Raw genomic sequence first — 20487 nt, 5'->3', positions numbered from 1 at the left:
TACAATAGAATGAAATATCAAAACTTGGAACATAAACTAAAGTAACAATGAAATTAAGACAAAACTTAGGTTACTCAACATGTAAACTTTATGTCTCAGTTGAAGGTTTGTTTATGTTAAAGTTTGTGGGGTTCATCATTTAGAAGGTTAAAAGGGAAAGGAAGTTTTGTGCAGTGCTGCATGTTACAACAGCACAGCTGCAAGGTTTTACCAGACAGCCAACAAGAGAAGTTTCCCCAGGCCAATGACATGTTCGACCACCAGATGGACCCCACAGAGTCTGTTCTTGTCACATCTAACAGCCAATTGGCACATTTAATGTATTGTCTGCATTACTACAGTATATGCACTTCTGGTTAGATGCTTGTGTACTTGTACTCTTTCACTAGCCACTATTGAAATGTGAAGTGGAAGTCCACTTAATTTTTTTTATAGACTAAAATCTAAATATAAGTTTATTGGAGATAGGAAGTCAGTTCATGCTTAAAAGTGAGGTGAAGATGACATCAAAAAAAATAATCTCAGGATTGTGTCACAACACCTCCAAATTACAATATAATGAACACACAGACTTTTGATGGCATGGACTACTTCAGCAGAGAACTCGCAACAGTACATTTTTAGAAGGGTTCTTTATATGACACCCATTTCAGATCTTTGAGTCTAGTTAAATCAGGCGTTGATTCGGGTGCTTCATGATCAGCACAAACAAACAAACTCAGGTAACACTATCGTATTTTAGGTTTTACACCTGTTAGCTCAATTACATGAGAACAACTGTGCAGCTGTTGCAGCTCATCAATAATCGTCCAGTCTGTTATGGAAAGTTCAGAAATATTGATTAATACATTACTTGTGGACAGACAAAAAGGTATATATTATATAGTTTTACGTTATGAATAACCAGCAAACATCTGACATTACAATCAAGTTATTAAAATCTCAAACAAAACCCTAAACACATACATTAGACCCACAGACTGCAAATCATTTAAAGAGATTCAGATTCTGTATACACTGACATTCACAACACAAGTCAAGTAGTTAACACTTTCAATAATCTTGAACAGTAGTTCAAAACAATGCTCATCAGTTACCAAAATCACAAGCATAATTAAAAAAAAAAAAAAGGTAATATGAGATTTAAATGATCATCAGATAGAAAATAATAATTAAAACACAACACCATTGCAGAACATAGTTATAAACAAAAAACATGGGAATGTGGTCAAGAAATGGGAATTTTTTATATTTCCACCTGTGTTATTTGAACTTTGAAAATGAAGTTCATCAGTTTGACTTTAGGTGCATTTCAAAACAAACAAGATGCACTAATGCTTGTAACAGACCCGAAGCTTATGAGAATGTCTCTGTAACCTTTATTCACTTTATAAGGGTGACTGCATTCACCCACATGACATGAGGCAGCGCTGTGGATGGACAGGTGTGTACAGTGACTAGAAGAAGCTGGTCTTGAGTTTGATGGTGGGAGCCGCTTGTACAGTTGGCTGCGTTTGTCTCGCTGCAGTCTTGGCTGTACTGTTGGCTTGTCTGGATCTGATGGCCGCCTCGAGTCGGGTCTTGAGTTCCGGTGCCGCCCCGATAACAGTCTTGAAGGCAGCAGGGTACAGAGGACCAGTGTGCATCAGGTTCTGAAGGGCAAACTCATGCAGGCCTTTAGAGGCGGTGGAGGCCGTGGAGAAGGTCGTCTCATCCAACAGGTATGAGATGAGGGTCGGGACCAGCAGAGCCAGTAACTGAACTCCTGTTTGAGACAGGAAGATGGATCACAACTTAACATGAAGGTGCTCATTGTCCTATTTTCAAATGAATTATTCTGTTGAAAGGGTGTTAAATAGTGATGAAAATGTAAACGCATTAGTAAATAGACTGCATAACTTTGGAAGGCGTGATTTTGTTTTTAATTTGCTTTTATTTAAAATTTTGGAATATAAGTGTATTGAACCTTTAAACAAAAAAAAAAAAAAAGTGTGAATGTGTTTTGCTGAGTATCAAATCATATGTAGCATGATACAGTGAATAAAATTGAGCTGTTTGAGCTCCACATTCTCAGACTCAAACTAAGAAATAATATGAATTTGCTGCAGATGCTGATATTTCTATGATGAAATTCTGCTGCTTGTAATGTACATCAATGTTATCTTTATAACAGTGCGGCAGACACTGACATAAACTGATCTAAATATCAGTGGTTGCTCTATCTCCCCAATAATATATCTGAGTAAGATGACATTGAAATGATTCAAACATATAATGCAATGCTGACTGAGAGATGAAGAAATAAGCGCTCCTCAGAAGATGTGAGATGAAGATCATTCCTCCGCTGAGGAACAGAGAAAGTAAAGCTTCTGGAAACAAACGCTCCTCAAAAGATCCTGATGATCAGATTTGAGACGCACTGATTTATCTAGAAAATGATTGATGGAGAATCAAGTAAAGCTGAGCTGCTTCAGTCCAGTAAGAGTTCATCTGGAGATATTACTGCAGTTATTCTGACGATCAGTTATTCAAGTATTCAGAATCAGTCAAGATTTGACGGCAGAAAGACACTGAAGCAGCAGCTGAAGCTGGATGTTTGTATGATTACACTAAAAGAGCTTTTACTGGATAAAACACTCTAAACTATCAACCAGAGACAGAAGATACGAGGAGATTGAGTGAAACATGTTTAACAGCAATGTTTTAATCATGCTGAACACTTGCTTAGAAACGTTAGAAAGTGTCAGATGTGTTACTGTAGCTTTTTAGGGTTAATTGCCAAAATCATTGTCCCAACAAAGCACTTACGGTTCTGTTCCTCTCCCATGGCCACAAGGCTCTCCAACACTTTAACTCCTTCCTGCACGGCCTGTAGCTCAGCAGGTGTGGACGGTCTGCTGTGCTCAACGGCCTTCAGCTTCTCCACCAGCACCGGCGCCAGCGAGTGAATGTAGGGTGTGGAGAGACTGCGACACGAGTGCTGGAACACAGACAGCAGCAGCTGATAACAGCGGGCCTGAGTCTGCAAAACACACACAAACAGTGCTTTCATCAATACAACATTCATCCTCCTTGGCCTTCATTCAGGTTTTGAATATTTGCTATAGTGGTGTCAAAACTAGTACGTTTTTCCAGTTTAACGATGGTAAAAATATGTAACGCAGGGGCGGAGCTAGGGTTGGCCACCCTTCTCATGAATGCTGCTTCGGTCTCTTTTTTCTTGACAAGAATTGTGTTTATTTAGATACAGAGCGTCTTCACGAGCACATCAAACAGGAGACTTTCACTCCAGCTTCGTCTCGTCGTCAGGCGCGAGTCAAACGAGTGCGGAAACGGTACAGGTGACGAGGAGCTTCAGTACTGAGATGCTGTCAGGCCATGTGTCAGTAAAAAACAGTTTTCCTGTCCTGTCAGCCGTTACACTGCGCTCGTAGCACGTGCTCTGCAATTCATAGCTTTCAGTCACGTGGGGTGGTGATGGCGCAGTGGATAAGACACATGCCTTTGGTGTGAGAGACCCGGGTTCGAATCCACTGTGAGACACCAATGTGTCCCTGAGCAAGACACTTAACCCCTAGTTGCTCCAGAGGCGTGCGACCTCTGACATATATAGCAATTGTAAGTCGCTTTGGATAAAAGCGTCAGCTAAATGAATAAATGTAAATGTGACCGGCTCGACGGCCTGGAGGGCAAAACATCCATAGAACTGCAGCTCAAGCCTGTCAGTTTCCCAGCCGCATATATTTAGATCACCTCTCAAAAGAATAAAAGAAAGGTATTAAACAGTGCAACAATAGGGTGTAAAAACACATAAGTGCCTTAATATATTTGAAACAGTAATATTAAAAGATTTAATTGTTTTTTTGATGAATAGTTGAAAAAAAGTTGTTTTTTTATTTTCTTTGTGTACAAAGTATTCTCATCGCTTCATTAAATTCAGATTAAAGCACTGATGGCAGATGGACTATTCTGATGATGTCTTTCATACTTTTCTGGGCCTTGACGGTGTTAATTGTTTGGCAGTCAATGGGACAGTCACAAGCCTCCCGGTTTTCATCTGAAATATCTTAAACTGTGTTCCGAAGACAAACAAAGCTTTTATGGGTTCGGAACGACATGGGGGTAAGTGATTAATGACAATTTTGATTTTAGAGTGGAGTAACCCTTTAATGTTTTCTTTTTCACTAAAAGTTTAGATTTTATAAAATTATTGTGTACTCATGATTTTTCTAGAGTAACTTTTGCTACTGAATTATCCACTAACCTTGTTCATAATAGTAATTGTGCCATAGAATATGATTATATATATTTTTCTGTTTGTTATTTTTTCTTTATTATAAGAAAGTTGTTTATATTTAGTAGATTGTGTGTAACACACAGAGTGATGATCAGTTCAACACACATTGAGGTATAGAAATTCTACACTGATTAAAAAAAACTGCGTTGGTATCGGATCGATATCAGAATTGGCCGATACTCAGAATTTTTGTTATCGGATAGGTTCTGAAAAAGTGATATCCAGCCAGCTCTTCGACAAACTTTGCTCAGGCATTTCAGAATGACCATAACAACATATAGATGCTGTGAACGAGATCAGTCCGCTGCTAGTCAATTCTCTCGTCTCATAGCGCAAAATCCCATGACTTTTTCAATGTGCATGGAAGAATTTGTTCAGTAAGAGCGTTTCCATAATTTATGCACATTTTTTTTTTAAATTGGATAAAAAGTTTATACTACTCAAATTTTTATGCGCATTTTTAAAATGTATGCGCATCTTGCATGTTTTTTTTTTTATGTAATATTCCAAAATGCACACAAAAATAGAAAAAAAAAATGAAAAAAATAATGGAATGTGAAAATAAAAATAAAAATAATTTAAATAATAGAAAAAAAAAGAACAATTTCCTAGAGACATCAGTAGTATTGGTATCAATGATACTCTTCTTCAGTCATAAAAAAAGCCAATAAACAAATAAAAAAAATATACTCTATGCTGTTTCTACATAAATTTGAAGATTAAATGTGAAATTATTGTAATATAAAATATATTTTAAAAGAATTGTTAGGTGGGATTAAATCGCAATTAATTTCAGAATAAAATGTGCAATTAATTTTTATTATTTTTTTTTTAAATCGACTGACAGCCCTAATTTGCTACTAATCAATGCAAAAGCACTCTATAATTGCAAAGTGCTGCACTAATCCGGACACTGTATTAAACTAAATTAAATTATGAGGTGGTGATGGCGCAGTGGATAAGACGCATGCCTTTGGTGTGAGAGACCCGGGTTCGAATCCACTGTGAGACACCAATGTGTCCCTGACCAAGACACTTAACCCCTAGTTGCTCCAGAGGCGACCTCTGACATATATAGCAATTGTAAGTCGCTTTGGATAAAAGCGTCAGCTAAATGAAGAAATGTAAATGTAAACTGATTAGATTAGAACAGCACATAGCACATCTACTCACCCAGGGATCAGCAGAGTTGAGTCCATGTCTGAAGCGCTCAATGCAGCCTTTCTGCAGGACGGAGACGCCAACCAGATCACTGCTGGCCGACAGCAGAAACAATGTGACGGCCGTCAGCAAACTGACTTCATCCACCCCGGCCCCGCATGCATCTACAGGACAGAGAGTGTCAGAAACCGCCGGGTCACTGCTGCTAAACACAGACATGCGTCGGTCTCACCTGGCTGTGAGTGCTCGAGGACGGTGGCCAGACTGCTCCTGACCAGAGCCCTCCACTGCGTCTGGCTCTTGGGTGCCAGCGGAGAGCTGAGGATGGTTTTGATGGCCTGCAGAGCCGCAGACACGGGCACAGGGACCGAGTTATCAGACGTCTTCACCGCCGTCTCTCTCAGCACACCAGTGATCAGGAAGAGCACCGTGGGCAGAATGGTCATGCTTCCTACAGCAAGTAATAAAACTTACTTTAGTTAAACTGATTCATTTAACCCTATAAAGTCTGCTGTATCAGATTTAATAGCTCTAAAACTCTAACAGCTGATCATAGCTAATAATAATAATAGTTTAAATATTAAATCTAATAGCTCTAACTCAACAATCTATTAGCTGCTCACATTAAATTCAAGGCATTAATGTTTGCCTACAAAACCACCTCTGGCTCTGACCCCTTTACCTAAATTCATTACTTCAGACTTATGTGCCTCTAGAAGCTTGTGTTCTGCAAGTGAACGTCACTTTATTGTTCATCAAAATCACTTTCACAGACTTTTACATTAACTGTTCCCTCCTGCCCAACTCAATCCCAGCAGCTGAGTCCTGAACCATCTTCAAGAATCGGCTAAAACACATCTCTTCCATCTTTACTTGACCCTCGAACTCCAGCACAGAAATGGTCCCTTTTAGACTTGCACTCTCTTCATTTACTAACTGCTTGTTTTCTCTAAAAAAATACTAACACTAGCTTCTTTATTCTTTATGTATTCCATCTATGTTTTAGTTTTATTCATTATAAAATTAACAAAAAGAAAAAAAAAGGTCTCTAACACGAGCTTGCTCGATTCTTTTTCTATTCTATCAGTTTTCTTTTTATTTATTATATAATAAAAAATCAAAAAAACTTGCTATGTGTACTGTGTTAAGTTAACTGAGACTTGTTATAGCTTGCATATCATTGCTCTTTTGTTGATTTTTATTGCTTCTATTGCCATCATTTTTAAGTCACTTTAATCAACATGATCAAACTTCACGCTCAATCTCCTCGTATCTTCTGTCTCTGGTTGATAGTTTAGAGTGTTTTATCCAGTAAAAGCTCTTTTAGTGTAATCATACAAACATCCAGCTTCAGCTGCTGCTTCAGTGTCTTTCTGCCGTCAAATCTTGACTGATTCTGAATACTTGAATAACTGATCGTCAGAATAACTGCAGTAATATCTCCAGATGAACTCTTACTGGACTGAAGCAGCTCAGCTTTACTTGATTCTCCATCAATCATTTTCTAGATAAATCAGTGCGTCTCAAATCTGATCATCAGGATCTTTTGAGGAGCGTTTGTTTCCAGAAGCTTTACTTTCTCTGTTCCTCAGCGGAGGAATGATCTTCATCTCACATCTTCTGAGGAGCGTTTATTTCTTCATCTCTCAGTCAGCATTGCATTGCATAAAACTGAGCTGTTTCCCTCCATATTTTCACTATATCAGACTATATGAGCCATAAAATCTTGATGGATCAAATATGATATAAAACATAAAACACATATGCAAACCTTTTTTATTATTTAGTCTAAATGGTAATACTCTGTTCCATTAAAAAAAAAGAAAAAAGAAAAGTCAAATTTTACAGGGCTAATAAAAGGCAGAAATAAATATTGTTTAATAAATTCTATATTATTGAAATTGTAAATTATTTGTAAATGTCTGTAGTGCTTGTTTTATGCTTATTTAAACAAAAACTAATCATTGCAATGATACAGCAGATATATCTTTAAGACTCTCATCTCAGGTACTGACTTTTGATGTTTTTGAATGTGTCATTGCTGCATAAAAGCTGCACAATAACATAAGAGCATCTGTTGTAAACTCTGAATGAAAGTGTCGGGCTAAGTGCGGTGTGAAGCAGGTGTGTGTACCTGCAGGAGAGCAGAGCGAAGGCAGCTCGGCGAGGACCGTGACCGTGGCTGCCACCATCCGGTTGCTGTCGTCAGACAGGTGCTGAGGTGCTTGTCTGACGCTATCTGTGTCCTTTACTTTCAGGTGAGGCACATGACGCACCAAGATGAAAACCAGCAGCTCCATCGCAGCAAACACCAGAGATTTTCCTGGAAGTAGCTCCCCGGTTTCCCCTCCTTCCCCGAGCACTGACACACACTCCTCATCTCCACCGTCCTCTGCAGCTGCCACAAAACACACACACACACACACACACACACACACAGTGATGCTAATGCCAAACACAGGCTACACTACACCACCACTAAATATTGCTGCCAGTCTGTAGAACATGTGACCAAATCATCAATTATCAATGTATGCAAATTCAACCACAGCATTTGTGGTAGTTTGCAATTATAATTTACCATTATGTATACACACACACACATACCACAAACATATATACACAGCCAAAAAAAGATCAAAAGTTTGGAATAATAAAGATTTTAATGTTTTTGAAACAAGTCTATTATTGCTCACCAATGCTACATTTATTTGATCACAAATACAGTAATATAATATAACTGTAATATAATTTATTTATAATTTTGACTCATACAATGTATTGTTGGCTATTGCTACAAATATACCTGTGCTACTCATGACTGCTTTTGTGCTGCAGGGTCAGCTATAACTGTGACTTTACTCACTCTTGCTGCTTCTGATGTGCTCCAGATGCTCTTGGGCAGCGCGGATGGTTTTCTGCACGACTGTGGTCACCTGCAGCTGCACGCTGGGAGGGTCGCGTGTTAACAACAGCCGGTGAAGCACGTTGAGCAGCTCCACAGCCAGCAACTGCCACACAAACAAACCATCAATTACAGCCTTTAAAAAGGGTACTGCGTAAGGGTGTGCAATATAGATTGTCTGCGGTAATATCGTAATTGTTGTTTTAACCATGTGTGGTTTGACATTATAGAGTATATCGCAAAAACCAAACAAAACACACCTACAGAGCGCAGACTTACATTACGTGATGAAGTCTAGTAGGTTAGACTAGTGCGTGTGCGAATGAGCTCTTTCATTGCATGATTCAGTTAAAATGCATTTAGAATTATCAACATTTAAGACATGGGGGCAGAAAACATATAATTTCATATAGTTAACATGAATAGTGCCATTTTTTTCCTTCAAAAACCAGCATTATAACAAATGTGATATTAATTTTTTACAACAGTTCAATAACTAAGAAGTTAATTAAGAGAATTACATTTTAGACACCGTATTGCCTGTTCTTGTTCCATTTCGACAGCACTGTTTTGCGTCTCTGAGCAACATGACGGTGTTTTGTTCCTGAATGAATCAACCGTTAAATGATTCGGTTCAATTGCAACGACTCACTTATTAACAGTGACTTGCTGCCACCTACTAGCAGTTTTAATTTCACATTTAAAGTCTATTTTCATTTTTTAAATAATTTCAAATATCAGTATTCAACATTTTATGTTTAAAATATCAAAACATTTATGCATTTTTAACTGCAGGTTAAATGCATTCATGTCCTGCATTAAACAGTGTGTGAATACATCTAAATGCCACTTCAGATGCAGCTTTTGTGTTTCCTCTGCATTGTAAAAATTTATTTTGTTGGTACTGATTTCATTTGCTTAGTAACAGCCCAAATGTCTCATTATTCTAATTCGCTGATTAAATGTAAGAATTTTACTCAAACGATAATGCACACTTTTAGAAAAATGGCTTTATATATAGTAAAAAAAAAAAAGCCCATAAAATGTAAAAATCAATTTAAACTTTTTGGAAAAGATACATTTATATCAGTGTGAACTGACCAGTACACAGAATATGAAGAATATCAGAAACTTCAGGAGTCAGCTGTCCACAGTAGTCCTTAAGATACCAGCACAATAACACACTCAGCAAAATATCGTCTGATTATCGTTATCAATAAAATCCCAGAAAATAGAGATATCATTTTTTTTTTCCAATATCGCGCACCACTAGTCCTGCGTTTAGAATGCTTCACTACTGCCTGAAGTAAAAGGAATGATAAAGGTGTGGAGAAGCTGCTCTGACCTGGTCCTCTGCGATGTGCGTCCGAGCGCTAGGAGAGTCCAGCAGTGTGCAGAGAGCAAACAGACACGACATCACATCCTCAATGGGCTCCTCGGCCCGAGGGAAACACAGGAACTCAATGCTGATGCCTGAAACAACGCCAGAGACATCAGAGCCTTTACATACTTGAAGAGGACCTGTTCAGAAGTCCAAACGAGTCACATAGACAATTTACCCAAGAGAAGGTGCAATCGGTCCTTCACCAGGTCATCAGTGTTTTTGGCTGGAGCAGAAGTCACTACAGGTCCTGTGAGGGGAGCACTCTTGCCCTCCGCAGAGTCTTCAGCCGAACCGAAGCCTGTGCTGCTGAGCCACAGGGCCTCCGCGTGCAGGACAGACGCCCAGGAGCTTCGGTAATGAAGCCGTGCTGTGTCTATGGTCTCAGGAGTGTAGAAAGCCCCCCCTGATCAACACACCATTAAGATAAACTGGTGTTACTGGTTTCCACTGAGCAAGTACAACAATAAATTCAATTCAATTCTATTCAGATGAAATAAACACACTATAGCTTGATCTCAGCCAGTTGATCATGTAAGCAACCCACCACTCAGAACAAACATCTGAAGTTACACGAAATGTGCAATTCGCCCGCAAGTGCCCTGCAAAGTGGACATCACATTCCGCCACGATTCCAGTTCGAAGAGAGCGTATATGTTCCATTCAAAGGGCATTAAAGTGTGTGAGATGTGAATTTAAAAATGGTATTTATTTACAGGGGTATATTATGTCACACACAACACTTGTCTAGTAAGTTTTGTCTGTGTGTGAAGACGCTGCGCAGCGAATCCATGAATGAATGTTCTGAAGTGAAGTAAACTTCAACGGATTTCCCCCGCTCAGGGAGTAGGGAGCAGTGAACACTGTGTAGGGAGCATGTCAATCGGAACACAGTTCATGCATGGAGCTCTCTTCTAACGAGCTGGTTATCTGAATCAGGTTAAACAAAACAGACATGCAAAATATGCAGAGCGGGGGTAATCATCATATCGCCTTTCTCAATGTTAAAGCATTACGGATAAATAACAGTACGACCCTCTGTAATGCAGCTCAAAAATTAATTGTATCATATCAAATCAAATCAAATCACTTTTATTGTCACATCACCACAGCACGTGTGCCTTCGTGAGTGAAATTCTTGAGAGCGTGCTCCAGACACTGCAAAAACAATTTACATATAGACATTACCATACATACGTACAGACTTATACAGATGACAATGTGTAATATACACATACATATACTCAGTACACACAGTATTGTGTATTGTGAAAACGCTACACCAAATAGGTTTTACTGGACTTAAATGGAATAAATTCATGATTTCTTACAAAGAGTTGCTAAACAATGAGTCCCTATGAACACAGAGTTATATCACACATAACATTTCCAAACTGTTTTCATACATTATTCATAGCGTGAGCACTTATAAGTTCAAGCGGATCGGAAGTTATGAATCTGTAATAAATAACAAATACAAATGATGTTTATTTTCATAGAGCTATACTTTCATCATTGTGTTGTTTCAAGCTGAAAAGCAGAAAATTGTAGATCCGTCTCCACTAGCAGATATGGCAGTTCATAACACAGCACGCGTTCTCAAATTCTAATGTGTTTTTAACTGTATAATATCAATTTTAACATCTACCTCCATTATTACCCAGTTTCTACTGTAGTGTCCGTGCCCCAAAGAATCAGAATGCTGTGCGCGGTCACATTCCCATTCTCTATATTTTCAAATGTACATCAAACCTATCAAAATTTGAATACAAAAGGAATTAGAGGTCAACCGGAGGTGTTTAATGTGTTTAAAGAAAGGCAATAAACAGATTATTGTGCAGATACTAATACAATCTATATGCTGTTATATACACACTATATTGCCAAAAGTATTGTAATGAACATGTTTGACTACTTTAGTAATTTCTATGAGTTGCTGAACTCCTCTGGTGTTACTTTATATGCAGACCTTGAGCCAAAAACTCATCACCAAACACCAATGACTTGTGCATAAGGGTACTGTCCTTTTAGACACGTCCAAAAAAAAATAATAATAAACATAAATATATATATAAATAAACATTGATCATAAGCAATCACTTGGCATAAATGTGCAGTATTCACTGATTGTGAACTGCTCTGAAACCGTGAGCCTGAAGAACCAGAAACAGTGCAGCATTTTGACCTTTGAAACACGCAGTGCTCACATTTATTCAGTTATAAAATAAAGATTTTTGTTGCAACAATTTGACTTCTTATGTCATTAGATTTGATCAAATTTAAGGCAAGACATTAAGAGTTAGTAAGGACTTGCGGGGTTTGACTTTACCTTCAGGTGGCAGCTGGCTGGAGAACTCTGCAGGCAGAGTGAGCAGTGCATAGTCGCTCAACACAGCCAGCCACAGACGGCTGAGAGACGGCAGCTCCGGCTGAACTAATGTCATCAGGCTGTCCGGAGGAAGAACATCTCCTTCATCTCCCACATCCTCATCCTCTCCCTGAGGAGGACACGCCGGCATGCACTGAGACTCCTTCTTTATGTTCATGGCCACGACGAACACCTGAAACCAGAGACGGTAAGTAATAGGGGCGTAACGATCCATCGATATGGATCGATACAATGTGTCAATGTCACACATAAAATATTGATACCTGTAGTATAAATAGGCACCTTATTTTGGCACTGTCCAGATTTTCACGCAATGTCCGTCTATGCATTACCACCAAAGCATGCATTCTCCATTAAACTCACGATTCAAGTTGTGTAATCAGATTACTTTTTTTAAGTAACTAGTAAAGTAACATTACTTTTTAATTTAGACGGAAATATCTGAGTTACTTTTTTAAATAAGTAACTCCAGTTACTTTGTTTCCCATGTATTGACTGACACTGAATTGAGTTCTCTTCCACTTTTTTTGTGCTTGGATGAACAAATACAGACAAAATGACATCAAAATGCGCGTCTTGGCGAATATCCTAGTAAACACCGTCGAATAGGCCTTTTTTATTAACGTAAACAGTTGAAAGAGAAAACGCATGTGTATCAGTATATTGGATCTGTGCTTTCATTCTTAAAGTAAAAGCAGACCAACAATGAACCCGTCAAAGAAAAAGTAGTGCTCACTGCTCCTGACTGATAGCTTTTGGACCGTTAATAATGATTAATCTATGTTTTATTTAGACAGTGAAGACTATGCAGTGTTATTTTACATTTGATTATGAAATATTTGTATATGAAAATTTATTTTGGACCCACCCGAAAAGCCTAAAAAGCAGAGTTTATTTAATTTGTGTCTTTGTTCTATTGTATTGCGCTACTTGTAAGCGCTGCCACGAGGCACTTTAGCACTGAGCCCATAGTAGCAGCTAAAAAAAGTCTCAAAATTAACTTAACTTTTGTATTTTTTTATATTTATTTTTCTACATTAATGTATTTTTCTACAACTGGAGTACCTCGTTTTTGTTGTTTCCTAATGAGGATTGACACTATTTTACACATTGCACATTTTAGCACAAAAGCCTGAAAAACTTTCTTGACTGTTGTCATGTCACAAGATTACTGATCTTATGTATGACTTGCTTTTATTTTTCCAATTATTTATTTTTTTGCCAAGAATTGGGCTACTTTAACACTGTTGCAGCATGTTGTTGTTTATGTCCGCAGCAGTGTTAATTTTGGCAGGCATTTTTGATTTAGTCTTAATCTTTATCTTGAGACGAAAATGCTTAATAGTCTTAGTCACATTTTAGTCATTTGAGTCTATCATAGTTTTAGTCTAGTTTTAGTCATTTGAGTCTTTCATAGTTTTAGTCTAGTTTTAGTCGACGAAAAGTCATTGCATTTTTGTCAACTTTTAGTCATTACTTTTAGTCAAACTGCAGTTACCAACATTTATTTTGGTAGCTATTTTATATGTAGTATTCAAACAAACATAGTCATCAATACTTCTCTCTTTAGACCAAATCAATTAAGCTTAGTTATGAGAAATTTGAATCAAGGATTGAATTTGGAAAAACTGGAATAAATTTTCATTTTTTGGTAGAAATATAAATTAAACTCATTTTTCAGATACAGTAGGTTTACTTAACAAGTATACATTTATTTAACATCTTTTGTTGGATAACATTAATGACAGATAATTAGGAATGCTGTCCATTTAAGACGGAAGGTATGTATGTAATAGCCTACTGACATACATTCAGTTTTCATCCACCTGTTTAAGCTCACTTAAACCATAACGGACTGTATTTCCGTGAGATGCTCTACATGAGAGACATGTGGACTGCTGTGTGTGTATTTGAGCGCTGAGAACTGATCGCGCGCTGTATGAGAACTGAAGAAGTGGAGCGCGCGCGAGAGAGAGCACTTCTATCAGCGTGTTTCCATCTATCGCACCTTCACTGACTTTAAGTTAATCCACAATGAATTGTGACTCCCGGGAACGTCTGGTCACTCACTCCCTAACCCTTCGGGTGCTGAGGCCATTGTTTCAGATCGCTAGTTCGCGTTTTGGTAGGCTATCCGTCCACCGCGGCTGCCATACTGAGACTAGATATGCAAACGCCCCTTATCCAATGACAGAGACGCACATTTTGAAAGACAAGGCAGTTAACTTAGCCTATAGGATGTATTTTGAATGTCCGGTAGTCCTCAAATAACATTTTAGTCCCGTCTCGTCTTGTTAACGAAGACGCGCATAAATTTCGTCATAGTTTTTATCATCAGATATTAGTTTTAGCTCGTCAACGTCTCAGAAAAAATGTTCGTCGACGAATATTTTTTGTCGTCGTCTTCGTCAACGAAATTAACACTGGTCCGCAGCGGGTTGAAACAACCCCGATAATGTGATATTTAGCCCCTGGAATACGAATTTTACCAGAGAAACCCCTCCAAAAAAACATGAATTTTATCCCCCAAAACGCTATTTTTACTGGTGGACCCCCCTCGAAAAGCGATTGGGCTAGTTTTGAGTTGCAATTGTGTGGGTTTTGTTGTGAAAAAACCTGACAACCCATCCAATGAAGCTCTAGTAAGTAAAACACTGGGAGGATGTTGATTTATATTAAAAGGCCACTATCATTGCTCTTTGTAAATGTAGGTGCTAAAGGGGCACAGCTGTAAATATTTAACTCACCTCGGCCCATGCTTTCAGCACAGCCAGTTTCTCCATAGTAGTGGCGCTCTCACTGTACAGCTGGCTGGACTGGCCCTTGCCAGCCTGGACTTTGTCCAGAGAGGAGACCAAGAGGGTGTGGACGCGCCGCAGGTCATTGAGGTCACTGACAACACCGCTGCCTATCCATGCACTGCACACCTGTACAGCGATATATGAGAGGAACCACTGTCAAACACTGAAGAGGTATTCTTTAAAATGAAGTCAAATTCAAAGCAAGAAACTACAGGTGATTTTAAACTAACAGAAATCACCATACTTTGGCCAGATGATTAATCACAGCACACAAAGACAATAATGTTTTGTATTACAAGTTTTCTGAAATGTTATGTTTAATTATGTAATTGAGGCATTGTCTAATTTAAAATGCACTCGTTTGAATGAATGTTCAGAACAAATGTGATCACTGGATAAAGTCAGGTTCAAAATTCTGGTCTCACTTTGTTGACATGTTAAAGGCTTTTCCAGGGGGATTTTGGATTTCTATTTTCATCACTCCATCAGAAAATACTGCCAACAGCCCGAACAACATATATTTCCATCATGTTTTTAGGAATAAAATGCCATATGAACAAACCCCACTCTAAAAGCCTTAAGAATATAGATTAATAAATAAAAATAAAAAATAAAAAAACTGGTGTATATAAGCGGTATATAATAACTCCTTGTTCAAGCTCTTGTTGTGTCCAGGCTGGACTATTGCAATGCTCTCTTGGCAGGTCTTCCAGCCAGTTCTATCAAACCTCTACAATTAATCCAGAACACGGCAGCATGATTCATCTTTAATGAGCCAAAAAGAACACACATCACACCTCTGTTCATCAGTTTGCACTGGCTACCAATAGCTGCTCGCATAAAATTCAAGGCATTAATGTTTGCCTACAAAACCACCTCTGGCTCGGACCCCTTTACCTAAATTCATTACTTCAGACTTATGTGCCTCTAGAAGCTTGTGAACGTCACTTTATTGTTCATCAAAATCACTTTCACAGACTTTTACATTAACTGTTCCCATCTGGTGGAATGACCTGCCCAAATCAATCCATATTCAAAGGCCATCTTCAAGAATCAACTAAAAACACATCTCCTGCATCTTCATTTGACCCTCTAACTCTAGAATTCTCTATTCTAATTCTATTCCAATAATAATTTTTTTTTTTTTAAATGCCCCTTTTTAGACTTTTAGCACTCTATTCATTTGCAAACATTTCTTAAAATAAAATTTTTTTTAAATAAATAACACTAGCTTCTCTATTATTTTTGTATGCTATCTATTTGTTTCCTTTTTATTTATTATACAATTAACAAAAGCAAAAAAAAGACCTAACACTAGCTTGTTATATTCTTTTTCTATCCTATCTTCGATAGCAGCCATATAACCCTGCAGCCCAAAACTGGTTGCTCACTGAAGCCAAGCAGGTTTGAGCCTGGTCAGTACCTGGATGGGAGACCTCCTGGGAAAACTATGTTGCTGCTGGAAACCGAGGTCCTGACTCTCTGTGGTCACTAAAAATCCCATGGCAATTCTCGTAAAGAGTAGGGGTGTTGTCCTGGCCAGAATCACCCATAGACCTCTGACCATCACAGCCTCCTAATCATCCCCATATCTACTGGCTTCATCACTCGGTCTCCTCCCCACCTGTAGCTGGTGTTCTGGCGCACTATGGCTGTCTTCGCATCATCCTGGTGGATGCTGCACACTGGTGGTGGATGAGGAGATACCCCTTCTATGTAAATTGCTTTGAGTACCCAGAAAAGCAGTACCTTGCTATGTGTAATGTGTTAAGCTAACTGAGACTTGTTGCAGCACTTGCAAATCATTGCTTTTTTGTTTATTCTGATTGCTTCCATTGTCCTCATTTATAAGTCGCTTTGGATAAAAGCACCTGCTAAATCAGTGGTTCTCAAATAGGGGTATGCGGGGGTACTGCAGGGGGTACGTGAGAGAAAGTGGAATCTGACATTTAGGAATAAATCATGAAAATAGGTTATAGTATTTTTATATGAAATTAGGACTACACAAAGATGCATTAAAAATAAAGTCATAAATTAAAGTTATTTATTGAGAACAGGATTTACATCTACTTCACACAACCCTCCCTCAGCACTGTGCTTTTTAATCGGTGAGCTCTTAGCTAACAGCCATCTCATCTTCAACGGCATCTCCAGACTAAACACCCACATCAGGTCGGGAACTCACTGGAGTTTTTCAGAAGACAATTTCATGAATTTACATCATGCCAAGAGAACATGAAAAGAGACACCATATGCTGTGTCTTTACTTTTGGCGAAAGCTAAAAAGCCATTTAGCCTGGCTGAGGAACTGATAATTCCTGCTGCAGCTGTGCTCGCTGAGACCATGCTGGATAAAACAGCAGCAGACAAGATCAAAACTGTACCACTGTTTCGCGTAGAATTGACAAGATGGGGACTGATACAGTTGAGCAACTGGTGGATAAACTCAGGGCTGGTGAATCATTTTCACTTCAACTGGATGAATCGGTTGATGTCAGTGGACAGATGCAATTGGTTGCTTTTGAGAGATGTGTGGACACCAGCAACATTCGCAAACACATACTTTTTTACAAAACACTGAAGGGGAGAACAACTGGACAGGATTAGGGCTGTCAAAACAATAAATAAATTAGAATTTCGAATATTCATCAAATTTAAAATAATTTATTTTTTAATTTTCACCTGGCAGGCTTTGGCAGTGATGTCTGAGGGTGTGTCTGGGGAAAAGGCTGGTCGGAGTGCAGCGCCAACCTGTGGTTTAAGAAAATAAAATGAATGTCAGCAATCAGCATGGAATGAAAATACACCCCATCTATTTTCTGAAAGCATGTTACACTGTAGATCTTCTGGTCCATGCATAGGTTTCAAATTTTATCCTCACTGTTTTGACCTCATAATGCATTAAAAAAAACAGTTGAAGACAACTTCTCTTGTGACGTATGCAGGACTACTCCAATCATTCAAACCTGCCCCTGAAAGCTCATGCTACACCCTACATTACTTCTTTATCAATAATCTGTTCCACCTGGAAGAACAGATCTACTTCCGTTTCATTGCAACTTCAAAATGTGTATACTAATGAAACGATACCAAAACAAAATATCAAAAGGACACAGGTTTGATAATCTCTGCAGCTCAGTTCATTTTGAACTTGAACATTTGGCTGGAACTGAACTAAAATAAATGAGCATGTGCTAGCAAGGGGAAATCATTCATCAGAAAAATCTTTAAAATGTGCTGTGTTTGAGCAGAAAATACTACTTAACGGACATGTTCGTTCAAAGTGTGTTTGTCTCTTAATGGGGTTTCTAACAAACGAGTGTCTACCAGTGCATTAACACATATGAGTGAACGGAATCAGCCAATCAGTGTTGGGTAAGATACTCTAAACAAATAATTCATTACTAGTTACTAATTACATCTGCAACAGTGTAATTACATTACTGTACAAATGACTCTCCAAAAAGTATTTAATTACTTATTAATTTCTAAATCCTATATCAACCTCGACAAGTTAATGATACGAGGATAGACATAAAACAGCTCTTTTAATTCTGTCAAGTAACCATCAATTATTCTGCTCACACTTTAGATTAGAGTCCAATTCTCACTACTAACTAACTATTAACCATGACTTTTGCCTCAATATACTCCTAATTACTGCTTATTAATACTTGGTAAAGAAGTTAAGGTTAAGAATTGGGTAGGATTAAGGATTTAGAATAAGGTCTTGCAGAATAGGACATTAATATGTGCTTTTTAAGTAATAATAAACAGCCATAATAAACCGTAATATTCATGCTAAGTTAATAGTGAGAATTGGACACTAAAGTGTTACCAATATAACTCAAAGTATTTAAAGTGAGAAGAGTACATAAAAAGCATGCATTTTAAGGTTAGACTTGACATTTTGATGTTAAATCCACTAATGTTGTGTATAAATGTTCTACAGTATTAAGTTCAATTACATAAGTAACTAATTAAATTAGAGTAATCCCTTACTTCATTTTTTCAAAGGAAAAGTAATTAAATCACAGTAACTAATTACACCCAACACTGTATTTCCAGCACGAGGCACAGACTGAGGAACTGACATTGGCCTGGTACTGCTCCAGTATCACATGACCAGGGAACTCTGGCTCCGGCACAGCGGCGAACTTCTTAATGATGTCCTCGAGAGCCTGCAGACCAGCCATGCGCAGCTGGTTACTGTGGTCCGTGGCAGCCATGAACGCCATGCGAATCAGATCACACAAGTGCAGCACCAGGAAGTCCCCTGCACAAGACACCACAAACATATTCAATTCACTCCCTAACTCACGCCACGCACAGGTCAATCACACGTTACACTTCATTCATACTTCACATGTGCCTTGCAATTAGGGCTGGGCCATATAGCTAGAAATGTATTACGATGTAATGTTTCATATCATTCGACAACCATAATTATTGCATTTGTTTTTACCTTTTTTTTTTAAAACAGCAGTAGAAAAAATATTTAAATGTAACCACTGTATTTTTAAATTACCCAATTTATTGAGTCAGACAACAACTAATTTTAGTTTTAACAGTCAAACACAAAATAAAATGTCTTATATTTTACATGCAGATTAAATGAGTGTCAAGGAAACTCTTGGCTTGTCCCCTGAGGCCACAGGAGGGTGCAATGAGCAAAATAATGCAGCGCATTAAACGGTTTATTCAATGCTATGAAATAACAACTGTCAATTTAAAACAAATTGCATAATGTCTAAACTAATATTTATGAATCAAATGATTTCATAAATTGCATAAACAATCATGAACAAAACAGCATCATGTATTTATGCATAGCTTCATACCAACAGCCAAAGCAATTCATCTTTTCAATATTCCATACTCTTCCAGACTCAAATTTACAAACCTCTCAGTAGATTTTTGAACCATATTTATGGTTCACAGATTATTATTTTCAGCTTTATATTTGGTATATATTACAGTCATCTGTAAATATTTGTATTTTTTCAGGGTTTTTTTACATTGATTTTCTCTAAGTGACTTTTGCATGCACACAAGCAATATTTTTGTGCCCTCGAGAAACTATTCACACGCACATTTTTTTGCATGCTTACGCATTACAATATCTACTTTTATATAACATTTCCTTAATTAACAGATGTACTTGCTCAAAATTTGGCTTTCCTTACGGTAGTCCCTCTAATATCAAGGCCTACTGTCCAGTTTAGCACATCCTCTGACAAACCATGCAGACAAACCATGACATGAAATGAGCTGATGGCAGAATACAGCTGTGTGCATTGTCCTGTTTGCCAACTTCAAGGGTCTATTAAAAAAAAAAAAAAAAAAAGGTGTTCAAATGATGGCTTTGGTTAGGGCAGTGTGTCATATTTCAAGGCCTTAGGTCTCTTTAATGCATACTCCATGTCGGCACAACAGGTGTCTCAGTGTGCATCGTCCTATATGCTTAAGTTTAATGGTTTCTCGTGCACACATTAAAGTCTGTATATTTTTTATTTTTGCAAAGGTCTTCGAGGCTATGTCATACGGTGCTTT

At 38.0% G+C, this 20487-nt stretch overlaps 1 protein-coding gene across 2 annotated transcripts in view; it reads right to left on the bottom strand.

The window, feature by feature from the left end:
- Positions 1–442: 442 nt before the first annotated feature.
- The window catches only part of heatr5b (HEAT repeat containing 5B), a gene marked incomplete at its 5' end in the record, with an annotated part of 75984 nt that continues 55939 nt past the window's right edge, over positions 443–20487 (bottom strand). The window contains 12 exons of one of the 2 annotated variants that reach the window (XM_079439597.1): positions 443–1765; positions 2809–3022; positions 5471–5622; positions 5691–5909; positions 7593–7856; positions 8325–8469; positions 9709–9836; positions 9923–10150; positions 12074–12305; positions 14881–15060; positions 17617–17685; positions 19029–19210. In XM_079439597.1, the coding sequence (XP_079295723.1) occupies positions 1458–1765; positions 2809–3022; positions 5471–5622; positions 5691–5909; positions 7593–7856; positions 8325–8469; positions 9709–9836; positions 9923–10150; positions 12074–12305; positions 14881–15060; positions 17617–17685; positions 19029–19210 (2321 nt within the window). In that variant the 3' untranslated portion in view covers positions 443–1457. The remainder of the gene's footprint in view (positions 1766–2808; positions 3023–5470; positions 5623–5690; positions 5910–7592; positions 7857–8324; positions 8470–9708; positions 9837–9922; positions 10151–12073; positions 12306–14880; positions 15061–17616; positions 17686–19028; positions 19211–20487) is intronic. The other variant, XM_079439598.1, reaches the window with a different exon arrangement.

The sequence above is a fragment of the Barbus barbus genome (assembly GCF_936440315.1).
Source record: "Barbus barbus genome assembly, chromosome: 18".
In the NCBI taxonomy this organism is placed as follows: domain Eukaryota; kingdom Metazoa; phylum Chordata; class Actinopteri; order Cypriniformes; family Cyprinidae; genus Barbus; species Barbus barbus.
Note: the sequence above shows the minus strand (reverse complement) of the source record. Positions and strands in the feature narration are given on the sequence as shown.